The sequence below is a fragment of the Phoca vitulina genome, unplaced genomic scaffold, assembly GCF_004348235.1.
Source record: "Phoca vitulina isolate PV1807 unplaced genomic scaffold, GSC_HSeal_1.0 scaffold25, whole genome shotgun sequence".
Taxonomy (NCBI): domain Eukaryota; kingdom Metazoa; phylum Chordata; class Mammalia; order Carnivora; family Phocidae; genus Phoca; species Phoca vitulina.
Window position 1 is genome coordinate 14542600 of NW_022589728.1, and position 20020 is coordinate 14562619.

Consider the following 20020-nt stretch of genomic DNA (forward strand, 5'->3'; position numbering starts at 1 on the left):
CATTATTCCCGGCAACTTGTGCAATCAATGTTTATTAGAACAGTCTCCTACCTAAATAGCAGGAACAATGGTAGACCAGGAAGCAAGTTCAGAATACATTAATTGGTTCTCATCTTCCTGAGTCTTTTCATTGCTCTGCAGCTAAAGGCACTCTTCCAGGGCCTCGGTGTTTCTTAATTCAGTGACAAGGTAGCAAGCAGCTTAACTGGATCAGAAACAAAACACCTATATTCAGGTAATTATTTGGTGAATATAGTTAAACCTGGGGCAAAGATGATAGCTTGTGCTCTCACTGGAAATGGCATTGCTTTAGGTCTGTATTTATACAAATGTGCTTGCTGCTTTAGGTGTATAAAGTCAATCGGGTTTGCAATGTCTGAGTGAGGAACCAAGTCAGTAGCACTGAGTTACCAATTGGAAACTTCATTTATGACAAAAAGTTTCCTGTAGTCAAATCGAAAAGTTGCAATTGGTTGTGTATCTTTTACAAATGGAAAAAAACTCCAGATCTGTACAGTGAGATGTTGCTTTAAAGCTAGAGTAGATTTGTAATTCCTTCAGGTCAGGGAAAATCCCCATCAGGCATATGGAATGGCTAAAGTAACCGCAAAGATATTTGGTTACAAGTAACATGATTTCTTCCAAGAAGTCGCTTGGTTGTGCTGTGAAAATGAAACTGTTTGGGGCGCCTGGGTGGCTCAGTCGTTAGGCATCTGCCTTCGGCTCAGGTCATGGTCCCAGAGTCCTGGGATAGAGCCCCGCATCAGGCTCCCTGCTCAGCAGGAAGCCTGCTTCTCTCTTTCCCACCCCCCCTGCTTGTGTTCCCTCTCTCGCTGTGTCTCTCTCTGTCAAATAAAATCTAAAAAAAAAAAAAAAAAAAAAGACAATACAGAATATATGGAGTATACAGAATTCAACTTCATTGTCCTTCAGGTCACCCAGCAAACTGTTTCCCCCACACCCACCCCCTTGCCTCCCCACGCTTCCTTCTGTCTTTCCCACGTCTTCCATGGCCCGTCACCCTTCTGCCAAAGATCCCCGGTTGGCGTGCTCGCTGTAACAACTACAATTACAGATTTCGTGGAAGTTTCCTTTCTAATCTTCTTGTTCCAATACCTCTGAAAACCTGTCTACGCCTTTATTGTTCCTTCTCATGTTTTGTTGAAATTCAGTTTTTTTCTACTGGAAAAATTCCTTAATTCAGCATCTTCTTACATCTTTCTCATGAAAATGAATTTTAGAATGCATAGTTGCTTTACTTTTTAATCATATAATATGACTCCCTTATGGAAAACTTAAAAGCCGAAGGTCTTTCCTACTGAGTTGTTTTCAAGCTTTTTATTAAGTCATCTTTAAAAAAAAATTCTTCGTGTCTTAAAAGCACTTGACATCATTAGAAAAAAAAGAGAGCTTTCAGAATCTGTACACGCACCCTCCATTTATGCTCCAATTTACTCCTTTACTTGAACTATTTTTCCACTCTGGCAAATGGCAAGTATTTGCATATATATAAAAAACTAATTTTTATATAGGAACATCATTATCTCATGGACTTGTAGGCTTCTGTTGTCAGAAAGCTACATTGCATTCCATCCATAAAGGATTCTTGATGTTTTCAGTTTCTTAAGTACATACCTTTTTTTTTTAATTACCTACTTTTCAATGATTCCTCCTTAATAGTTATATTTTTTGGAGGTCTTGTCTAGTTCCGGAAGCTTGATAATTTAAGTTTTAAAAATATGTAATATTAATACTAGAGATTTGAAAATTTTACCTCACACTAGAATTCTGATATGCAGAGAAAGTGTAGCTCATTTATTGTGCCATCCACTGGGATGACCATGTGTCTTCGTTGGGTTGAAACAGTCTCTGTTTACACAGGTTGTCCTGGCATCCTGTCTAGTTTAGGCTTTGTCCTAGATTTTTTGGTTTTCAAATGAAATATTATCATTAATAATTGTTCTAGTTTGGGTAAACAGATAGTTCACCAAGCTTCTGCCATAGTCTCCTCAAGATGTGTGAGAAACAAGCGCAATGAGTACAAGTCTCCTTTTAACACATGGTTAAATGTGTAAGAAAACCACCGCCCCCCGCCGTCTTCTCCCCACATCTTTAAGGATATAGTGCAACTAGGACCTTTCTTTCAAGGACAGTGTGTAGATCAATCAATGATTAAAAAGGTAGGTGCTTGGACAGGAGTAGCAGAGATAGCTAGCTCCTTTCAGTGCCAAGTGGAGGTGCACCAGCCCACAGGAGCTAGTGGGGTTAGTAGGGGGCACGCAGAAGTGTAATGACTTCCCAACGAAGCTGCAGTGTTTTACCAACAAAAATAGAAACTCTAGTTTTCAAAATGTATATGTATATATAAATGTATATATAATACATAATACATATAACATATATAGTATATATTTAATATGATAACATATATTACATATATTATAAATATTTACATACACAGAGTAGGGTAAATAAACTAGAATATTTTTTTCACCATTCGGATTTTATGAATAATGCTGTTATAAACATCTATGTACAAATTTTGTGAGGACATATGTCTCCATTTCTCTTGGATCTGTTCCTAGGAGTGGAACTACTGGGTCATATGGTAACTCTTTTGAACCATTTTAGGAACTGACTAACTGTTTTCCAAAGTGGCTGCACCATTTTACATTCCCTCCAGTCATGTATGAGGGTGCTAATTTCTCTACATCCTCACCAACATTTGTTATTATCTGATATGTTTATTCTAGCTATCTTAGTGGGTATAACGTAGTATCTCATTGTGGTTTTGATTTGCATTTACCTGAAAACATTTTGGTAATGAGCTTGATGTTGAAAACAAAAAGAACTTCAGGATGGCAGATACATTTTCTGTCTTTGCTTCTCTTCATCCATCACAGTTAAGAACATTTCAGCCTTTAAAGAAATACTAATCAATCAATCTAATTTTCCTACAATAGTTGTGAGCGTTTTTATAAATGAGTCTTCTACATTTTAGTTGCATTGTATTCAACTCAATTTTAAATCGAATCATTCAACAAATGAAGCAGCCCCAAAATCATCCTTTGAAGCTTTTAGTAAATGGCAGTAATTGAGAGCTTATGAAAAGGAGAACACCGAAATTTATGCTCACCAAAGGAGGAGAACCAGGCAAATTAAATAATGAGAACTCAAATGTTATGCAAGATTTAATTTTTCAATTTTATAATTTCCTCTTGAAATATCTCGACTTGAGAAAAGACTCTTTAGACAGAGCTCCTGTTTTTAATTGGATGAATTTATATTCTGCACCAAAATGAAAAGAAGCTGATTTGTGAGAAGGCCTAAAAATGTTACAGCATTTATATTTGATTTTAAAAAATCATAAATAGATACAATGTATATTTTGTTGTCTTATAAAAATTTTGGCAAAGATACACTAAATGAAGGTAAAATAACAGTAACTGGGAAAGTATTTGGGCTAAATACCATTACCCATATCCACTCTTTAGCAAACTTGCTCAGAGATTACCAGGGCCTTATACAGAGTATATTTCCTTAGTTAAAAATATTATGATTTACAGAATTGATTAGATATCAACAATTTCAATTTTACTAACCATAAAAAATTTTTTGAATAAGATTATAAATAAATCTATGAAAATAATAAAACCATGTTAAATATATATATATATATTCTGGTGATAGAGACAGACATGGCTCAGGAGCAGATTCACAGTAGTCCATGAATTTATACCAAAAATAATGATTCTGTTAATGTTACATTTTAATGTTCAAATGATCACTCTAAAAAAGTTTTCTTTTTGTTTTGATTTAAAGCATACAGATATCAGGGGTGCCTGGGTAGCTCAGTCAGTTAAGCATCCGACTCTTGGTTTCTACTCAGGTCATGATCTCAGGGTCCTGGGATCAAGCCCTGCATTGGGCTCTGTGCTCAGCAAGGAGTCTGCTTGAGATTCTCTCCTTCTTCTTCTGCCCCTCTCCCCCCATCCCGCTCACTCTCTCTCTCAAAAATAAATAAATAAATCTTTGAAAATACTATAAAGCATACAGATACATGCTATCTTTATTTTTATAAAAAATTTTATTTTTAATATGATTTTTCAGTTGAATTATTTTATTCACAAATGTATATATTTATAATTTTGTTTATTTTTAACACCCACTTTAACTTTGAAAAGTGCCTTGTAATCACATACTCATTCAACTTTTAATCAGTGTGATTTTCCTTCTAATTTCCCACCCATTGGTCAGGAAGATGAAGGAGTAGATGTTTGATTAGGTATCTAATCTGATAAAAATTTTGTCCAATCCGACCATTTAAATGGTCCCTAGGCACTGCTTATTCTCTCTGGGAAAATCTTTTCAGTGTCTCAGATTGACTCCTCTTTCACTGTTTCTCTCCCTAACATAGTGTCCGGGTAACTTATGTGACCTGGTAGGAAAAAGATGGGCTTCAGGTTCCTCTAATCTCCAAGGGGATTGCCTGGAAATGGTCCCTGCCACTTGGTTGTTGTGTACCCCACGGGACTCCAAAGCTCATGTCTACACAGTGATCTGGTGAAGCTTTGATTGACCCAGCCTTACCTCAGCTTCTTCAACCGAGGTAAAAGGATACAGCAGGTCAGGGATTGGCAGAGTGGCTAGACCTAGAGTAGGTCAAGTCTTCAATAGAACTTATATGCTAAGTCAGCCCTCTCTAAACCACAGGTCACTGACATGCCTGTCTTGAGCTGAGGATATGATATGATATTCGAGTATTACGTACCTAAACATATACTCCCTCACCGAGAGTTCAGTGTCCCTCTATGCCTATGTACCTGTTAATGTTATAGTGCTATAATATAACCAAAGTTTGATGTAAAGTAATTAATACTTTTAATGGATTACGAAAAAAAAGAACAAGAGATGTGAACTAAGATTAGCCTTGGACATTATGATTGGAAAAGAAAGACGGAAGCTGTGATCGAAACAGAAAGAAATTAGAATGAATGTCACCAGCATAGTGATTCTATACAGATTGTGAGACCAGTACCATGCGACCAGAGAAGAGATGAAACCTTCTTTGCAAAAAAACAGATGCCTATTTATCAAGGATGGCTTGAAGACAAAAAGCATGGACATAGATTATGCGACTTCTCAAAGGTCTTTCTAACGATGCAATAAATATTCTTCAGGAAAAAATTGGATTCTGGCAACAAGACGAGAGGGTACACCTTCTGATATATAGGGGGAAAGGGCATATCCGTATGCCTAAGGACAAACACATTGTTTAAAATCTAATGTTACTTAATGTTACTTCATTTTTCACTAAAGTCAATAACAGCTTTGATTTTGTAGTCCGTAAGATCCCAAGTTCTTTATGTGTTTCTTAAAAGCTCCCTGTTTTTTGACCATTGATATTTTTAGCAGCCTTTTATATAAGTACACATTTTTCCATTTGTGGTAGACAGATTTTTTTTGTTGATATTCTTTTTATGTGTTCTATTTTAAACACCTAGTATTATGTGTGTTTTTATTTACACATTTATTCACATCGGGCTATGTTATATTTTCAGTTGATTTCATAGGCGGACTTGATGCACACTCCTACTACCAGGATCATGTTGAGTTAAAGCCTGTTAACCTGTAAGTAAAGGTGTGATGAGATGGAAAATATTAATCCTTCTAACTTGGTCAAAACTAACCAAACCTGAGATAATTTGGACCTGCTACTACTAATCATTGGTTTAATTTTCCACTCATATTTAAACCACACCTTTTACATGTAACCCAACATCATCATTATTATTCATTCCAAAAATAATTTGAAATAGGTAACATGGTTTATGTTTCTAAAATGGAATTTTTATTGTATTTTTCTTATCAGAAGTTGATTGCCAAATTGGAAAAAAAAAAAAAAAGGATAATGTAGTCTGTAGAAGAGAAACTAGATATGTGACTTGGGGCTATATTACAGAGGGAAAAGGGGAGAAAGAATAGGTTAGAACCCAGGCTTTATGTGTGTGGTCTCAGGGCCCTTCCTTAATGCCCCTGAGACTTGGTTCTCCCACCTGTAATATGGTTTCACAGGCAGAGGAGGGAGGATGGATTCAATGGGATAACCTTTGACTGTGCCTAGCTCTCAAATATTTGATTAACTGTTCCTAGAGGACATGCAAGCAAGTCAACAACTACAACACAAAAACACCTTAACCTGAACAGATTTCAGTTGAGTATAAGGAAGGAATCGGGGTCACCTGATTGATAAAATACTAGAAAGCAAGAAAATAGATACAGTGACTCCATTCCTAGAAAACTCTAAGTAACAAATAAACAACTGTAGAAAATGATAGCTATCATGTGCTATGCACTTGGCATGGATTGTCTCTCTTAACCCTCATGGAAATACCGTAATGTACTAATTAATAGTCCCACTTCATAAAAAAGGAAACAGAGGTACATAGAGATTAGACAAATTTCCCAAAGTCCCATTAGTAGTAAGGGGTGGAGCTGGGATCTATTCTGATTGATAAGCTATCACCATGCTTGATGCTGTGGACGTGTTCAGATGACCTTCCTATTCTTTCAGCCCAATGTTCTACAATTCCTTGGTGATAAAGGAAATTATGTAGAACAGCCACTGGTGTAAGAAACACACATGAAAGCCTTCATCTGCTGCCTCTTCGCCATAGTGGTTCCTGCCCGCATCTGCAGCCCCCTCACCCCCAGCCTTAAGAAACCTGCACTGGGCTCCTCCAACCTCTCCAGGTTGGATTAATTTTATTCTGGCAGAATGATCTAAAGGAAACATAGCTCACAAGCTACACAAATCAGCACTGTGCCTGTCACATGACAGATGTTTAAATAAATGTTGGTTTCTTAAAGCAAATCCAATTTGGAAAATCATTCACCTTATATAACACTCTGGGACTAAGCAGTCACCACCTCATTACTCATGCTACTGAGTGCTCATAAATGATGTGCTCCAAAAGTTGATATTTGTGGATCTGAGGAACTTGGCAGAGATTGTGACAATAATAAAGATGATGAGTGCATTGGAAGTGAGAAAAGAATGGAAACAATGCCTAGTAGTGTCTAGGAGAGTCTAACATACATTCATTATGTAATAAAGAAGGTGATGAATGATTTCTTTCATCTCCACTGTGAAAAAAATAACTCAGCAGAGGAAATTGCAATATGAAAAATGTTGATCAGATGTAAGAAAGATCTCTCTATTAAGGAAGGTTATTAAAATTGCAATTGATTAATGTTGATAATGGAATCTCCTTTTTTGAATGGCATGTGTCTCCATGTACCTCACAGTGTTCTCTGGCATGGCCCAGAGGCAAGTGACTGCCATCTGTGTTCCCTAATGTCTCTCCCATCCCTGTGAATCAAGAGTACATGAAACGTACCCGTGAGATTACCTGAAAGGCTTTGTTTGATCAACTCTACTGCTTCCTCAAAGGATTTTCTCAACTCCCCTGTTCACACCTTTGTAGCTGAATGTAGCATAAACTACAGGCCACAGAAAGTTCCTGCTTTGACAGATTATGCATATTACTGTCCAATGAATATGGAAAGCCTTTCAACCATGAAGGGAGCAGGAATCTGAAAGATCAAACTAAACCTGAATTAAAATCATTGTGCATGAAACAATTGAAGAGGTCAGTATGTGTGCTCCCCACTGGTATGCAAATATTACAGTTTATTCACTTGGCATAAGTCAGCTTGCTTGATTTCTTTTAATAAAGCCATTAGATTGGATTCTGTTGTGCCCAGCTCAGTGATGCCATATGACCACCCAGCAACAGATTGGCAAAAAAAACAATCTTCTGTATAACTTGTCAGACGAGGAAGGGAATGCTGGTTTTTTAACTTTCATTAAGTCCCTTTAGGCTCCATGGAGTACAGAACCAGGTTTTATGAGGAAGCCACTTTATTAAGGGAATCAGGAGAATCCTGATACACGTATGTGGAAGGGTGGCTTTCGACTCTCAAGGGGTAGTTACAAGCAGACATTCCATTGACAGGAAACACTGCCGATTTGTACAGGAAGCCCTCATTCTCATGTTTGATTGTGTCATTGCTCCTAATCATAAACCATACCTTTCATGTGCCCACAGTCAAGTTGTGTGTGAATGTGTGTGTTGAGGGTGACGTGATAGGAGAAGGCATTTTACATATGGAGTTGGTCTTCCATGTTCTGTCCCTTTTTAAATTAATGATACCAAGCTATCAAGAAGGCCTGATTAAGTAAATTAGTTTAGTTTTATTTACACCTGTTTCTGTTACTTATAATGTATGTCCTAGACCCTGTGCTGGGTGCCAGAGAGAGAAAGATGAGCAATACTTGAGCTTTGACCGCCAGCAGCCAATGATCTAGGAGAGGAGACCTACATAGAAATAAGTAGATGCAAAACAGTGTCCCCAAGGCAATTTTTTGCAGAAGGGAGAATGGTTACTTCTCACTTGTAGGGGCAGGAGATAGACTAAGGGATGATGCCTGAGCTGCCTTAGGAAAGATGATAAGGAGTTAATCGAGAGCAGAAGAGAATGGGTGTCCCCTGCATGGAGGCGAATTTGCTTGGCCATTCTACAGAGGGTGAAGTTGAAATTCATGACTATCCAATCTAGTGTTTGCCATAGTTGTCACATAACTTGAGCAAGCCTATGAGGAAACAGAGGTTTAAGTAGAGCAGGAATCTTGGTAGCTCTTGGTGGGGTTGCCCCCAGATCTTCAGCAGCCATGGTTCCGCCATCTAAACATGACTCTTCAGACCTAAAGCTGTGGAGATGCCGGCCATAAAAAAGAATGAGATCCTGCCATTTGCAACAACATGGATGGACCTATAGGGCATAATGCTAAGTGAAATAAGTCAGACAGAGAGAGACAAATACCATATGATCTCATTTGTATGTGGAATTTAAGGAACAAACAAATGAACAAAGAAAAGAGAGATTAAAAAAAGAGAGAGAGATACAAATGCAGAGAACAAACTGATGGTTACCAGCGGGGAGGTGGGTGGAAGGATGGGTGAAATAGATGAAGGGAGTACACTTATGATGAGCACTGAGAAATGTGTAGAATTGTTGAATCACTATATTGTACACCTGAAACTAATATAACACTGGATGTTAATTATACATGAATTAAAAAAAAAAAAGCTATAGAGGTGAACAAGATTCCCACCATCCCTACCTACTATCCAGTGAAACCACAGCCAAGGGACCAGGTTTGGCAGAATCAGTGAGGAAAAAAGATCCTATTGAGTTTGACTCTAGCCTGGCATGGGGAAGAGACATGAGAGGTGTAGAATAAGTGGGAGGCCTTGGATATCCCCCACACCACCCCCACACACACTGTGAGGGTGCAGGGCAGAGTCTGTCAGCTTTGCACTGGTGAAATACCACTAAAAATAAATAAATAAAGGGGTGCCTAGGTGGTTCAGTCGGTTAAGTGTCTGCTTTCCACTCAGGTCATGATCCCGGGGTTCTGGGATCAAGCCCTGAGTCGGGTTCCCTGCTCAATGGGAAGTCTGCTTGTTCCTCTCCTTCTGCCTCTCCCCACCACCACTCATGCTCTCTCACGCTCAAATAAATAAGTAAAATCTAAAAAAAATTAAAAATTTAAAGATGCTGTAGAGATGCTTTCAGTGGTTGTCGTCTGGGTCTGGCTTTGGGATATGTGACACAGGTCGGGGTAGCCTAGGTTGGGGTCCATCATCTTGGTGCAGCCATCAGTGAGGGGGCTATAACTCTCAAATAAGTAGAGCCTGGGTCTCCCAGGACCTCTTCCATCACTGCCACCACACGCTGATACCACCTTTCATGAGGAGAAAGAGCATGGGTGGCTCTTGTCATTGGAGCAGAGAGCCACACGTGGTCAGTGGTGGCTTTCAACAGGACACCTACCAAGCGGCTGATCGTGGAGGCTGCAGTAACACCAAGGGGAGAGGGCTAATAAAAGCAGATTTGCTTCTCAGGAAGAAAAATCGCATGGCAAAAAAACCCATGCAGCTATGAAAGACACACGGAATTTCAGGGAACATCCTAGTGAGCAACTAAATTAAAGTTTGTCAAAATCAAAATGGTTAGCACCAGGGTAGTGAGAAAATTACGCTCTATGTGGCAGTAATTCTTCAGATAGAAATAATTAGACGAAGGTACTTTGTCAAAAAAAGACCGCAGTGGAATTTCAGAACTGTGTTCTACAATAGAGCTAGAGAGATTTGATGACGTTAGAAATTCCCGCGAGGAAGATGCCCCACGACTGCCGTTTAGAAAGACTTGATGAAAAAGCTTCATCCCCCACGTTCAGCCAATCTTTTTTCTAAGATTTCCAAATGAGAACTTGACTTTGCTCTGGTATCTTGACTTGTCTGATTGCCTTGGCTGGAGACTAATTTTTCTTCAGAAAAATTGTCACCTGCTAGGTGGCCGCTGCTGATTGAGTGTCAGCTCTTGCAACGCAGTACTAGAAGACAGACGAGGCTAATTGCCATTTCAGGCGGGCTCTACAGTCAGCGCCCACCTGTACCTTCACTGCCTCTCATGTCCAAGCCCAGAGGAAATTGGCCTCTGATGACTGGCTGCTGGACAGAGCGGAGGTGGGCGCACCCACCTGCTCTTCCCTGAGAAAAGCTGCTTTGTATCTGTATCCCTGTAAGTCAGTGCCAGACCATTACAGCACCTAGATTAAGAACCAGCTAGAACAAAACAGAGGTGTGTGTGTGGGTGGGTGTGTGGGAGGTGGGCAGGTCAGAATGATGTGCTTTCAATCCTTGATTTAAAAACCAGTAACCACCAAGGAAACGTGGGTGGCTCAGTTGGGATTAAGCCTCCAACTCTTGATTTCATCTGAGGTCATGATCTCAGGGTCCTGAGATCTAGCCCCAAGTGGAGCCCCATGGAGCCTTCTTAAGATTCTCTCTCTCTCCCTCTGCTCCTCCCCCACCGCCCAACCCCTCCCTGCGAGCGAGCAATCTCTCTCTTTCTAAAACAAACAAACAAACAAGCCAGTAACCATCAGCAATGTATTAGTAAACTTAAGCTGGAGGAACCTGGAGTCTACAACATGCATTTACTCCATCACTCCTCTCTTTCTCGACCAAGCACCTAAAGACTAATAAAATGATAACTCTCCGTCTTTCTCCTGTTTTCATTTGTCCTTGATTGTCTTTCACACTTTCATATTTCTCTATCTATGCTGTCTGTCCCCTGTGGCACACAGTGCAAGGTGTCCCTAATCTGCTCAAACTGAGGGCTGTTCACCCTTCCTATTACTAAGTGTGGAGTTCTTTTTTTTTTTTTAGATTTTATTTATTTATTTGAGAGACAGAGAATGAGAGACAGAGAGCATGAGAGGGAGGAGGGTCAGAGGGAGAAGCAGACTTCCTGCTGAGCAGGGAGCCCGATGCGGGACTCGATCCCGGGACTCCAGGATCATGACCTGAGCCGAAGGCAGTCACTTAACCAACTGAGCCACCCAGGCGCCCTAAGTGTGGAGTTCTGTTGCCTAAGGGCTTCCATCAGTCCCTGGAAATGGTGGGCCCTTACAACAGGCATTAACTTTCCCAGGCAGCCTCAAGAATGCCGATTGCAACAACCTGTAATGCACTCAGCCCCTTCTTAATTGTCCCAGAGGAGAGCCGGGCTTCCCTGCGTGCCTGCCTTACTTAGCACAAGGGGGCAGTGCTTTGGGCTTCTTGCTCTTCCTCTCTTCTGAGCACTTATCCTCTGTCACTGATATTAATACCTTTGTAATCCATCATGGGAAATGACTAATTCCTTTTAGGAACTATGGAAAAACACACCCTACTGTGTGGCCATCTGACCATGGAGCAGTGAAATGGCTGTGTTTATATGGTTCATACCCGTCACTGGGCTAGTCAGTTCATGCACCACTATTCTTGCTGGGAAGGAATGATGCCACCAATAGTGTGGCCAGCAACACACAAAGAGGGTCTGCCATGACCATGACCAACGGTCAGTCATCTGCCCTGTGCTTCACTGGGATCACTGAGACCTTCTCATTTGACATGTGACCTCACTCACTGCCCCCAGAACCTTATGGAACCTGGTTCTCACACTGCCTTTTCCAAAAAGAGAAAACTCGCATCTGAATGGTACCTTCCAGGGAAACTGTCAATTCCTGTCTTTCTGAGAACTCTCAGGAATCTTCTTAGTACTAGTCATAGATATTAACAGCAAGAAAATAGATTTACCCAGTGATATGGAGACATGGAGCACCCTCCTCCCCCAAATTAATCAACATGAGAGAAATAACTTCATTTTCCTGTCTCCAAAAGAGAATATCCTCTGGACTTTAAAATTAAATGCAATGAACAGAAACCAAATTTTATGTTAAAAACATATTTTGTTTCTTTTATATCCACATCAAGAAATACTTATAACCCTACATTATGACAGGTTCTGGGAAGAAACAAGACATGGGAAAGAAAATAGAATACACAGATATCTTACGCACACACACACACACACACACACCCAGAAATAATAACAGGGAGACTTCGAAAAGCAATAGAAAAAGATACAATGACAGGCCTTTCAGAAGACACACTTTGAAATAACATCACTATGCTATTACTTGATTTTATTCTGCCTTAGGAGTAGGTACCTTCAGGTAACTACTAACATACCTATGAACATCTGAAGAAACAAATATAAGATATGATCTTAAGTTTCCCAAAACTCAAACTGTTCTACCCAGACTCATTGGTCAATCATAGCACCATTAAAAGAGTGACAACCAGACATTATGTGTCTCCAGATGTGACACAAGGAGAAGCACAACACCATATATGAAGTATCTTGCCACAAGGTCAAGTTTGATCTTGGATTGAAAGTGTAAAAAATATAAGAATAACAGAATTAGTTCAATCTCACCACAGAAGATAAACGTGGTGGGTATACCTAGAAGTTCCCCCAAACTCCCATCAGTACTAGCACTAACAAACAAAAGTACCTTTCCCTACTGCCTTATCTTCATTCTAGCAGAGATTCACCTGTTGGATGGATGAATAAACTTTAGGACCTTGAATCTCCCTCCTAACTGAGACACTGTATAAAACTATAAAAATTCCACCATTAAAATCTCATCTCTTTATCTTTCAGTTTCAATCCCTGTTAAATTACAATGGGGTAGGGGTGCCTGGGTGGCTCAGTTGTTAAGCGTCTGCCTTCGGCTCAGGTCATGGTCTCAGGGTCCTGGGATCGAGCCCCGAATTGGGCTCCTTGCTCAGCAGGGAGTCTACTTCTCCCTCTCCGTCTCCCTCTGCCATTCCCCTCCTTGTGCTCTCTGACTCTCTCTATCTCTCTGTCAAATAAATAAAATCTAAAAAAAAAAAAAATACAGTGGGGTAAAAGGGGTAGGCAGGTGGGCTATAAGTCTTTCAGAATGTAGGAAATAGAGGAGCAGAGAAAATGTGATAAGAAAACGGGGAGAGAACTAAAGGACTCCAACTCTTGAGGTGTATAGGAGGGAACAGAACTTACACGGAGGAGAGTGGCTACCAGAAAGTAAAACTGGAAAGTTGAGGTTTTTTTCAGCTATTTCAAATGATAACCCAAAAAGTCTATTCTGGGCCATAAAAAGAGTCATTGAACTGAGTTAATGGAAGAGAATTGCTAGATAGGGCTATAAAATAAATGGGAAACACAGCCTCTACTGGCAGGATCCTTATAATTTAGTTGTAGGGAGGAAACTTACACACCTGAGTGAAACAATCAGAACCAAATTAATTGTGAAGTTGAATGCCATTAGCTCCACAGGGGGTATAGCAGACAGTGGAAGAGTTGCTATCAGTGGGGTGAGAAAGCAGTATGGCTGTCATGGGAGTACAAGTCTTCGCAGGGGAGAAGAAATGTCAACTGAACCCTGAGGATGAATGGGATTTGGATCAGCTAAGACTTTTTTCATGAGAGCAAAAGTATTCAACAAATATTTATTAAGTGCCAACTATGTGGCAGACAGTGTATTGGGGTTGATATTGTGGGAAGATGCATAAGCCTAAACTACCACTTTCCAAAGCCTTACTGCCTAGTATAGACTCAGAATCAGAAGACAGGAGTAACTAGAGATGGAAGTGTGTGTTCCAGAGAAACAGAACAAATAGGGTACGTGTGTGTACTCACGTGTGCGTGTGTGCAGAGAGAGAGAGATTTTAAGAAATTGGCTCATGGGGCCAGGAAAATCCAACAAGGGCAGGCAGAGTTTGCAGACCAGACAGCCAGGGAACAGTTGATGTTATAGTCTTGAGTCCAAAGGCAGTCCAGAGGCAGAATTCCTTCTTCTTAAAGGCCTTTTAAGGAACTGAATAAGACCTCCCCACAACAGGGAGGATAATCTGCTTTACTTAAAGTCTATTGATTTAATTGTGAATCTCATCTAAAAAAATACCTTCACAGCCACACTTAGGTTGGTGTTTGACCAAATATCTGGGTGCCATGGCCTACCCAAGTTGACACATAAAATTAGCCATCACAGGATGTGATGTATGTAGGGATGTAGACCAGCGGTATGAAAGCCAGATAGGATAATTCTTGAGCTGTCAACCAACAGGATGCTGTAGGCTAGGGATGTACCTAGCAGTTTGGAGACATACTACTACCCTGTCATCTTTACCCCAAGACAACCAAAGACCAGACCTTAACATCAGTCCTCCATTGCAATGGGGTTGGCACTTCTCTCCCAGGAAGGCAATACTATATTACAATTTTTATACCTGATTGCACACCCTAATCTGAAGAGCGGGGTTTTCGGCTTTCTTATTGCTTTGGTCATATACACAGACCGCATGAGGGACACCCAGAAACTATTTTGCATTTTGAAAAGCCTGAGTGAATAGAAAGGAAATTCAGTTTTCAGTTTTGAAGTTCTTTAAAGCAATTCATATTTTCTATTTTAGGTCGAAATAAGTAATGACGCTGACTCTGAAACACGGCTGCTGAACTTGACTTAGGAAGCCAAGCACCACTGAGAGCACCTCTTCGCATTGACACGTCTCACCTCCTCCCAGAGGTCGGACTACGCCTCCCTACTTCCCCACGAATCACTGAGTTCTTTTGTCACAGCCTATGTATTATTAGCATTGTGTGCTAGATGAGTTGTAGGTGAACGGGTGGGTATTTTTTAAGTCATTTTCTTCTTATATGAATACTTGTAAGTTATTTAAAAAACTGGTTTTTCATCTTTTTAACAATATTGTGGGGCATGCAAAAAGAAAAAATTTAATGAAAACCTTCTACAGTCTATTCTAAAAGAAATACTGGTTTTTGTATCAAGGTGTTCAGTCAATGTTGCTGATGACTGCAGTTATCCTATGCCCAATGGAGTTTGCATTAACGGACATTACAGGGGGCTACTCAACATGGAGTTAGATGCTGTGACAGCTGATAAATGGGTACGAACAGTGGATCTGGCTTTCAGACTGACCATGGGTCATTTTTTCAATACCACAAGACAAAACATGATGTCCTCCTTTGTTCTCAACGTTCCAGAATGCAGAATAACATTATGTCAGTCTAAAATTTTCAGATTCATGCATGTTATCTTGTTCTTCCTGTGTTCTGGAAATTACATGGTATGGAAGGGTAACATGATTAGTAGAACACCTTTCCTCCTTTGGAGGGTATATGGGTATCTCTGATGTTCATATTTTCTATTCTTTATCCCAGTTCTGACATTGGTGTCAGACCAAAACATAGAGCGTGTGGGCTTGGGAGACAGAAATCACAACCATAAATCTGCAATCAGGAATGTTGCTCTCAAGATAGTCAAAAGGAGCTTTAAAAATGGTATGGAATTCTCTATAAAGGCTTCTTCAAAAGATATTTATATTTGTTCTACATCAATTTTTCTTTCTCCTACCCCATCCCAATAACCAAGAAAGTAATATGGGAAACATAATTTTCTATAGAAAAAAGGACTGTTTTGAAGGCACATCACAGTTTTTTTCCTTTTGTATCTTTCAATTACTATCTCCCATATCAAAGTAAGTTTTGCTCACTTTGTATAACAACCAACATGAGGCCACCCATAAGCCACAAAATTGTGTACATGTGTACTATTCAATCCAAAAGTTGTTAACTTAGCCCATACATCTCTAAGAAGTCAATCTATAAACCATCTAAAATCACATGCAAATTTTTGTATGTGTAGAGAAGTTCTTTTTTTCTTGTCTTGTTGGAGTCCATATATTTTATGAGACTCTGTTAAGAATCAGAACTAATACAACAAAGTCTACCCTGGTTCCCCCAGTTCATGACAACCACTGTGGCATTCTAGAGGCCCATTTTAGTCACTAGCCTTTGGATTGTGCCCCTTCAGTCAGGCAAGGCACACTGAATCCCATCATTTTTCATTCTACTGAATAAACCCAAATTCAAAATGAAGAGGAGTTCACAGGGACCTCGGAGATGATCAAATCCAAGCGGCCATTGCACAGTGGAGGGATCTGAAGTCTAAGGGATTTGGTGGCCTTGTCCAGAGTCCTGCGTGTATATAGAAGGGCAAGAGCTATGGCCAAAGGAAGGGGAATTGGAGGGCAAAAGGTAGGGTTTGGGTCCCAGGCCCACCACTGTGGCCTTGGACAGTGCTGGACGTCTTGGCCTTGGAATTTTCCTCATCTGCAAGGTAGAACTATAATCCCTACCTCTTAAGGGTGAGGTGAGAATTGGCTGAAATGTAAAAAGTATCCTGTAAACTGTGAAGCACTCCACATTTGAAAGAGGCAGTTATTATTGTAATAGTAGAACAAGTTGGACTCCGTCTGGAGCTCTTGCTATACAGCCACGTGCTATGAAAAGCCCATGAAAACACCGAACTCTTCGAAGTTTTCTAAAAAGCAGCTTGAAAATATTGCCATGTTTAAACAATTAGAAATCCTGAAGACGAAAAATTGCATTTCCTAATTAAAAAATAACTTTTGTATTTCAAGATTAATACATATGATTATTATGGATAAAGCTACTAGAATATCAGAAACGCAGAAAGTCAGTAAGACAGGAGAATAAAATTAACACATGAGTATTTTAAACTGTCCTTTCATTGCCCCCCCCCACACACACAAACAAAACACAGTTAACATTTCACAAAAAAGCACCATACTTTTATTGCTGTTCTAGCTTCATGTGTGTACATACTGGTAAGATGCCCTGGAGAGTCCTACACCTTGTGTCACTGCAGGTGACAGATTTGAGGAGGAAATCCTTACACTAGTGATTTTTCTATGGATTTTCAATATAGGTAACTACTTAATATGGTATCCCAGCAATCTGTAATGACAATGCTAAAGTTCCAGAGAATTTACCTCTCATCAGAGACAAGTTAGATCGATCTCCTCTCCTCCCCACTTTGCTTCTTCCTACCTCTCTTCTCCTGGCTGCTCCTTAGAGGTTCTGCTTCCCTACAACAAAGGGATGAAAAGAAGTGCCGAGCTTTGCAGTAACACTCAGCAGTCGTCCTTGATCTGGGTCTTTCCATGCAGGTCTGTCACGGTCGCTGCTCCTTGGGAGTGACTGCCTCCAGTTCTTAACAATTCTTGCCTCCTGTTTTAGGAAATCTATCCAGCACTGCACATTATGCAGTGGGGCTTTCAACAAACGTGTTCGCTATGTCTCCATTTGGGCCAAATCTTGGCTTCTCCGTATGCAATGTGTGTCTGAGCAGAGTAAGGGAAAATGAATGTTCTCTGAGCCTGCACTCATTTGCCAGAATCTCGGCGTCCTGAGAGAGGGTGCAGCCCCAGGTTCAAGAGTCCTCCTCAGAAGTGGTCCTGGTAAAACTGAAGATAGGAAGTCCACTGCCCAAGAGCCCCTGGTGCTGACTGGAATGCAGAAGGGGAAAGTTAAAACCAATGGTTTTTTTTTCTCTTTGAACCACTTTGGCATTGTGTCTTATAAAACCTTGGTGAACCCTTCCTCATCTTCTATCTTGTGTGGACAACAACTTATCCTCTCTTAAGTGTCTTCTGCTGGCTTTGTGTGGAGTCACAGACAGCTGGGATGCTTTCCAGTCTACCTTCTTTCTGTCTTTCCTCTTCCAGTCATATTTCATGACTGCAGAGGTTGAGCAAGGGAGTTACAGGGCATGGGAGGCTGTTCCAGAATTCCCAGGAGACAGAATATATCTTTGGGTATAGAACAGTCTACATCAGAGAAATCTCAAACATCTCTTAGGAAGAGCTCTAAACTAATACATCCCCAGGTATCTTAAGACTTTCACCTGCCATATAACATGAGGGTATGTATCCCTGAAGCAAAAACATGTTCATACCACTCAAAAACTGCGAGGTTTTTGTCTTACTTGTTTTGAAGATAACTTGACATCTTGCCCTAGAAAAATATTGACTTCTTTCTTTTTTTCCTTCAGAAAAATAAGCCCTGCTATTTCCTATAGACCTAACTAAGGAAGGTAGCCAGCTTCAAGAGGCTGGGATCTAACAAAGTATAACAAGGCTGCCATTTGTCTTGCTTAATGAATGGGACACTCATGATTGAGAGAAATTTGTGTTCTCTAGAACCAACGAAAATGTGTGTTGCAAAGCTGAGGAAAACCATCATGACGCTGCTAAATTGAGAAGCAAATAAAAACCAAAATTGCTTTTTTCAATCCTTGCAAATTAGAAAGGAATCTTGCCAAAAATAAGCATCTTCATTTTAGACCTAATTGAAAAATTTATACTATCTCAAAAATACTATCCCCAAAAACAAATATCTTCATTTTAGACCTAATTTAAAAATTTATACTATCCCAAAATTTATACTATCCCATAGTGGACTCACTATGGAGTGAATATTCTGGCTTATTATTTCCGAGTTACTTGAATATGTAACTAGGAGAATTTCTGCAGTTGATTAGAATTCAAATGTTCTAACTTGACATTTTAGCTCAAGGTAATAGCTGCTTTCAGGGAATAACTGAATTAAGGAGGAAAAAATAAAAATAATTGATCTTTTTAAACTTAGAAACCTTGAATGTCCGTTTTTCTTGTTTCCTTCCCATTTAAGAGTCATCTGTAACCTTTGCCAGATAGGTTTGTGAAAGTGTCTGTGAACCCTGTTCAAATATTCATGATAAACAGGCCCACAAACTAAGGACGTTATGTCCAAAAGTAGAACTGAAAAAAGAAATCATTGCTCATATAACTGCATAGTGTGCAATGCAGAAAGGGAGCAGGTATATTTTAATTATTAGAAGATGTATTTATTAATAAAGAATTCTCCAAAAAACAAAATTCTCAAGAATTTCAAAATTTGTGGGTAGCTTCTCTCTTTTCATCCTAAAGAAGCTTAATTTCTTTACTGAGGGAAAAGGGGGAAAAAGCCATTTCTAGAAGGTGGATAAACTTTCTTAAATATAATATTTCTAGAAAAATTTGCTGTCAGATGAAAAAAATGAATCATCTTCCTCAGACCTGCAAGCATATTAAAAGGCAAGAATCATGTTAAATGCTAAACATTTCAAAAATATGAAATATTCAAAGAATCTAAAATAGGCTTTGGTTTAAACTTGAGAGCTAAATTAAGAAGAAAAAGAAATGAGGTAGGAAAGAGAAAAGGGAAGGAGTAAAGGGGAAAAGAAAGAGAAAGAAAAGGGAGGGAGAAAGGAAAAAAGGAAGAATCCAAAATTGAAAGTCTACCTAATGTGGATTGGGACATGTCAGTCTTTCACTCAGAGTTGTGTTTGTTTCTTTGAGTGATTAAAAACATTGAACTATTTTCCATTGAGGGCATGCTTTTCCTTTCCTCTCCAGAGTTAGGTTTAAAAAAAAAAAACCAGTTTGAAGAAACTAATGATCTATCTAGTTACTCTCATAGAACTTGCTTTGGCAGAAGACCTTGTCAGTCTATAATAGTTAAGATTATATTTACCTATATGTGAGAAAGAGGGAAAGAAAGAAAGAAAGAAAGAAAGAAAGAAAGAAAGAAAGAAAGAAAGAAAGAAAGAAAGAAAGGAGAAAGAGAAGAAGAAGAAAAAGAAGAAAGAAAGAAAGAAAGAAAGAAAGAAAGA

General features: G+C 39.6%; 1 protein-coding gene across 2 annotated transcripts in view; it reads left to right on the top strand.

Annotated features, from left to right (window-relative positions):
* Positions 1 to 19961, top strand: part of NKAIN3 (sodium/potassium transporting ATPase interacting 3) — a 619197-nt gene extending 599236 nt beyond the window's left edge. Inside the window, exons 6-7 of one of the 2 annotated variants that reach the window (XM_032421632.1) lie at positions 5562 to 5631; positions 14916 to 19961. In XM_032421632.1, the coding sequence (XP_032277523.1) occupies positions 5562 to 5631; positions 14916 to 14925 (80 nt within the window). In that variant the 3' untranslated portion in view covers positions 14926 to 19961. The remainder of the gene's footprint in view (positions 1 to 5561; positions 5632 to 14915) is intronic. The other variant, XM_032421633.1, reaches the window with a different exon arrangement.
* Positions 19962 to 20020: the final 59 nt, after the last annotated feature.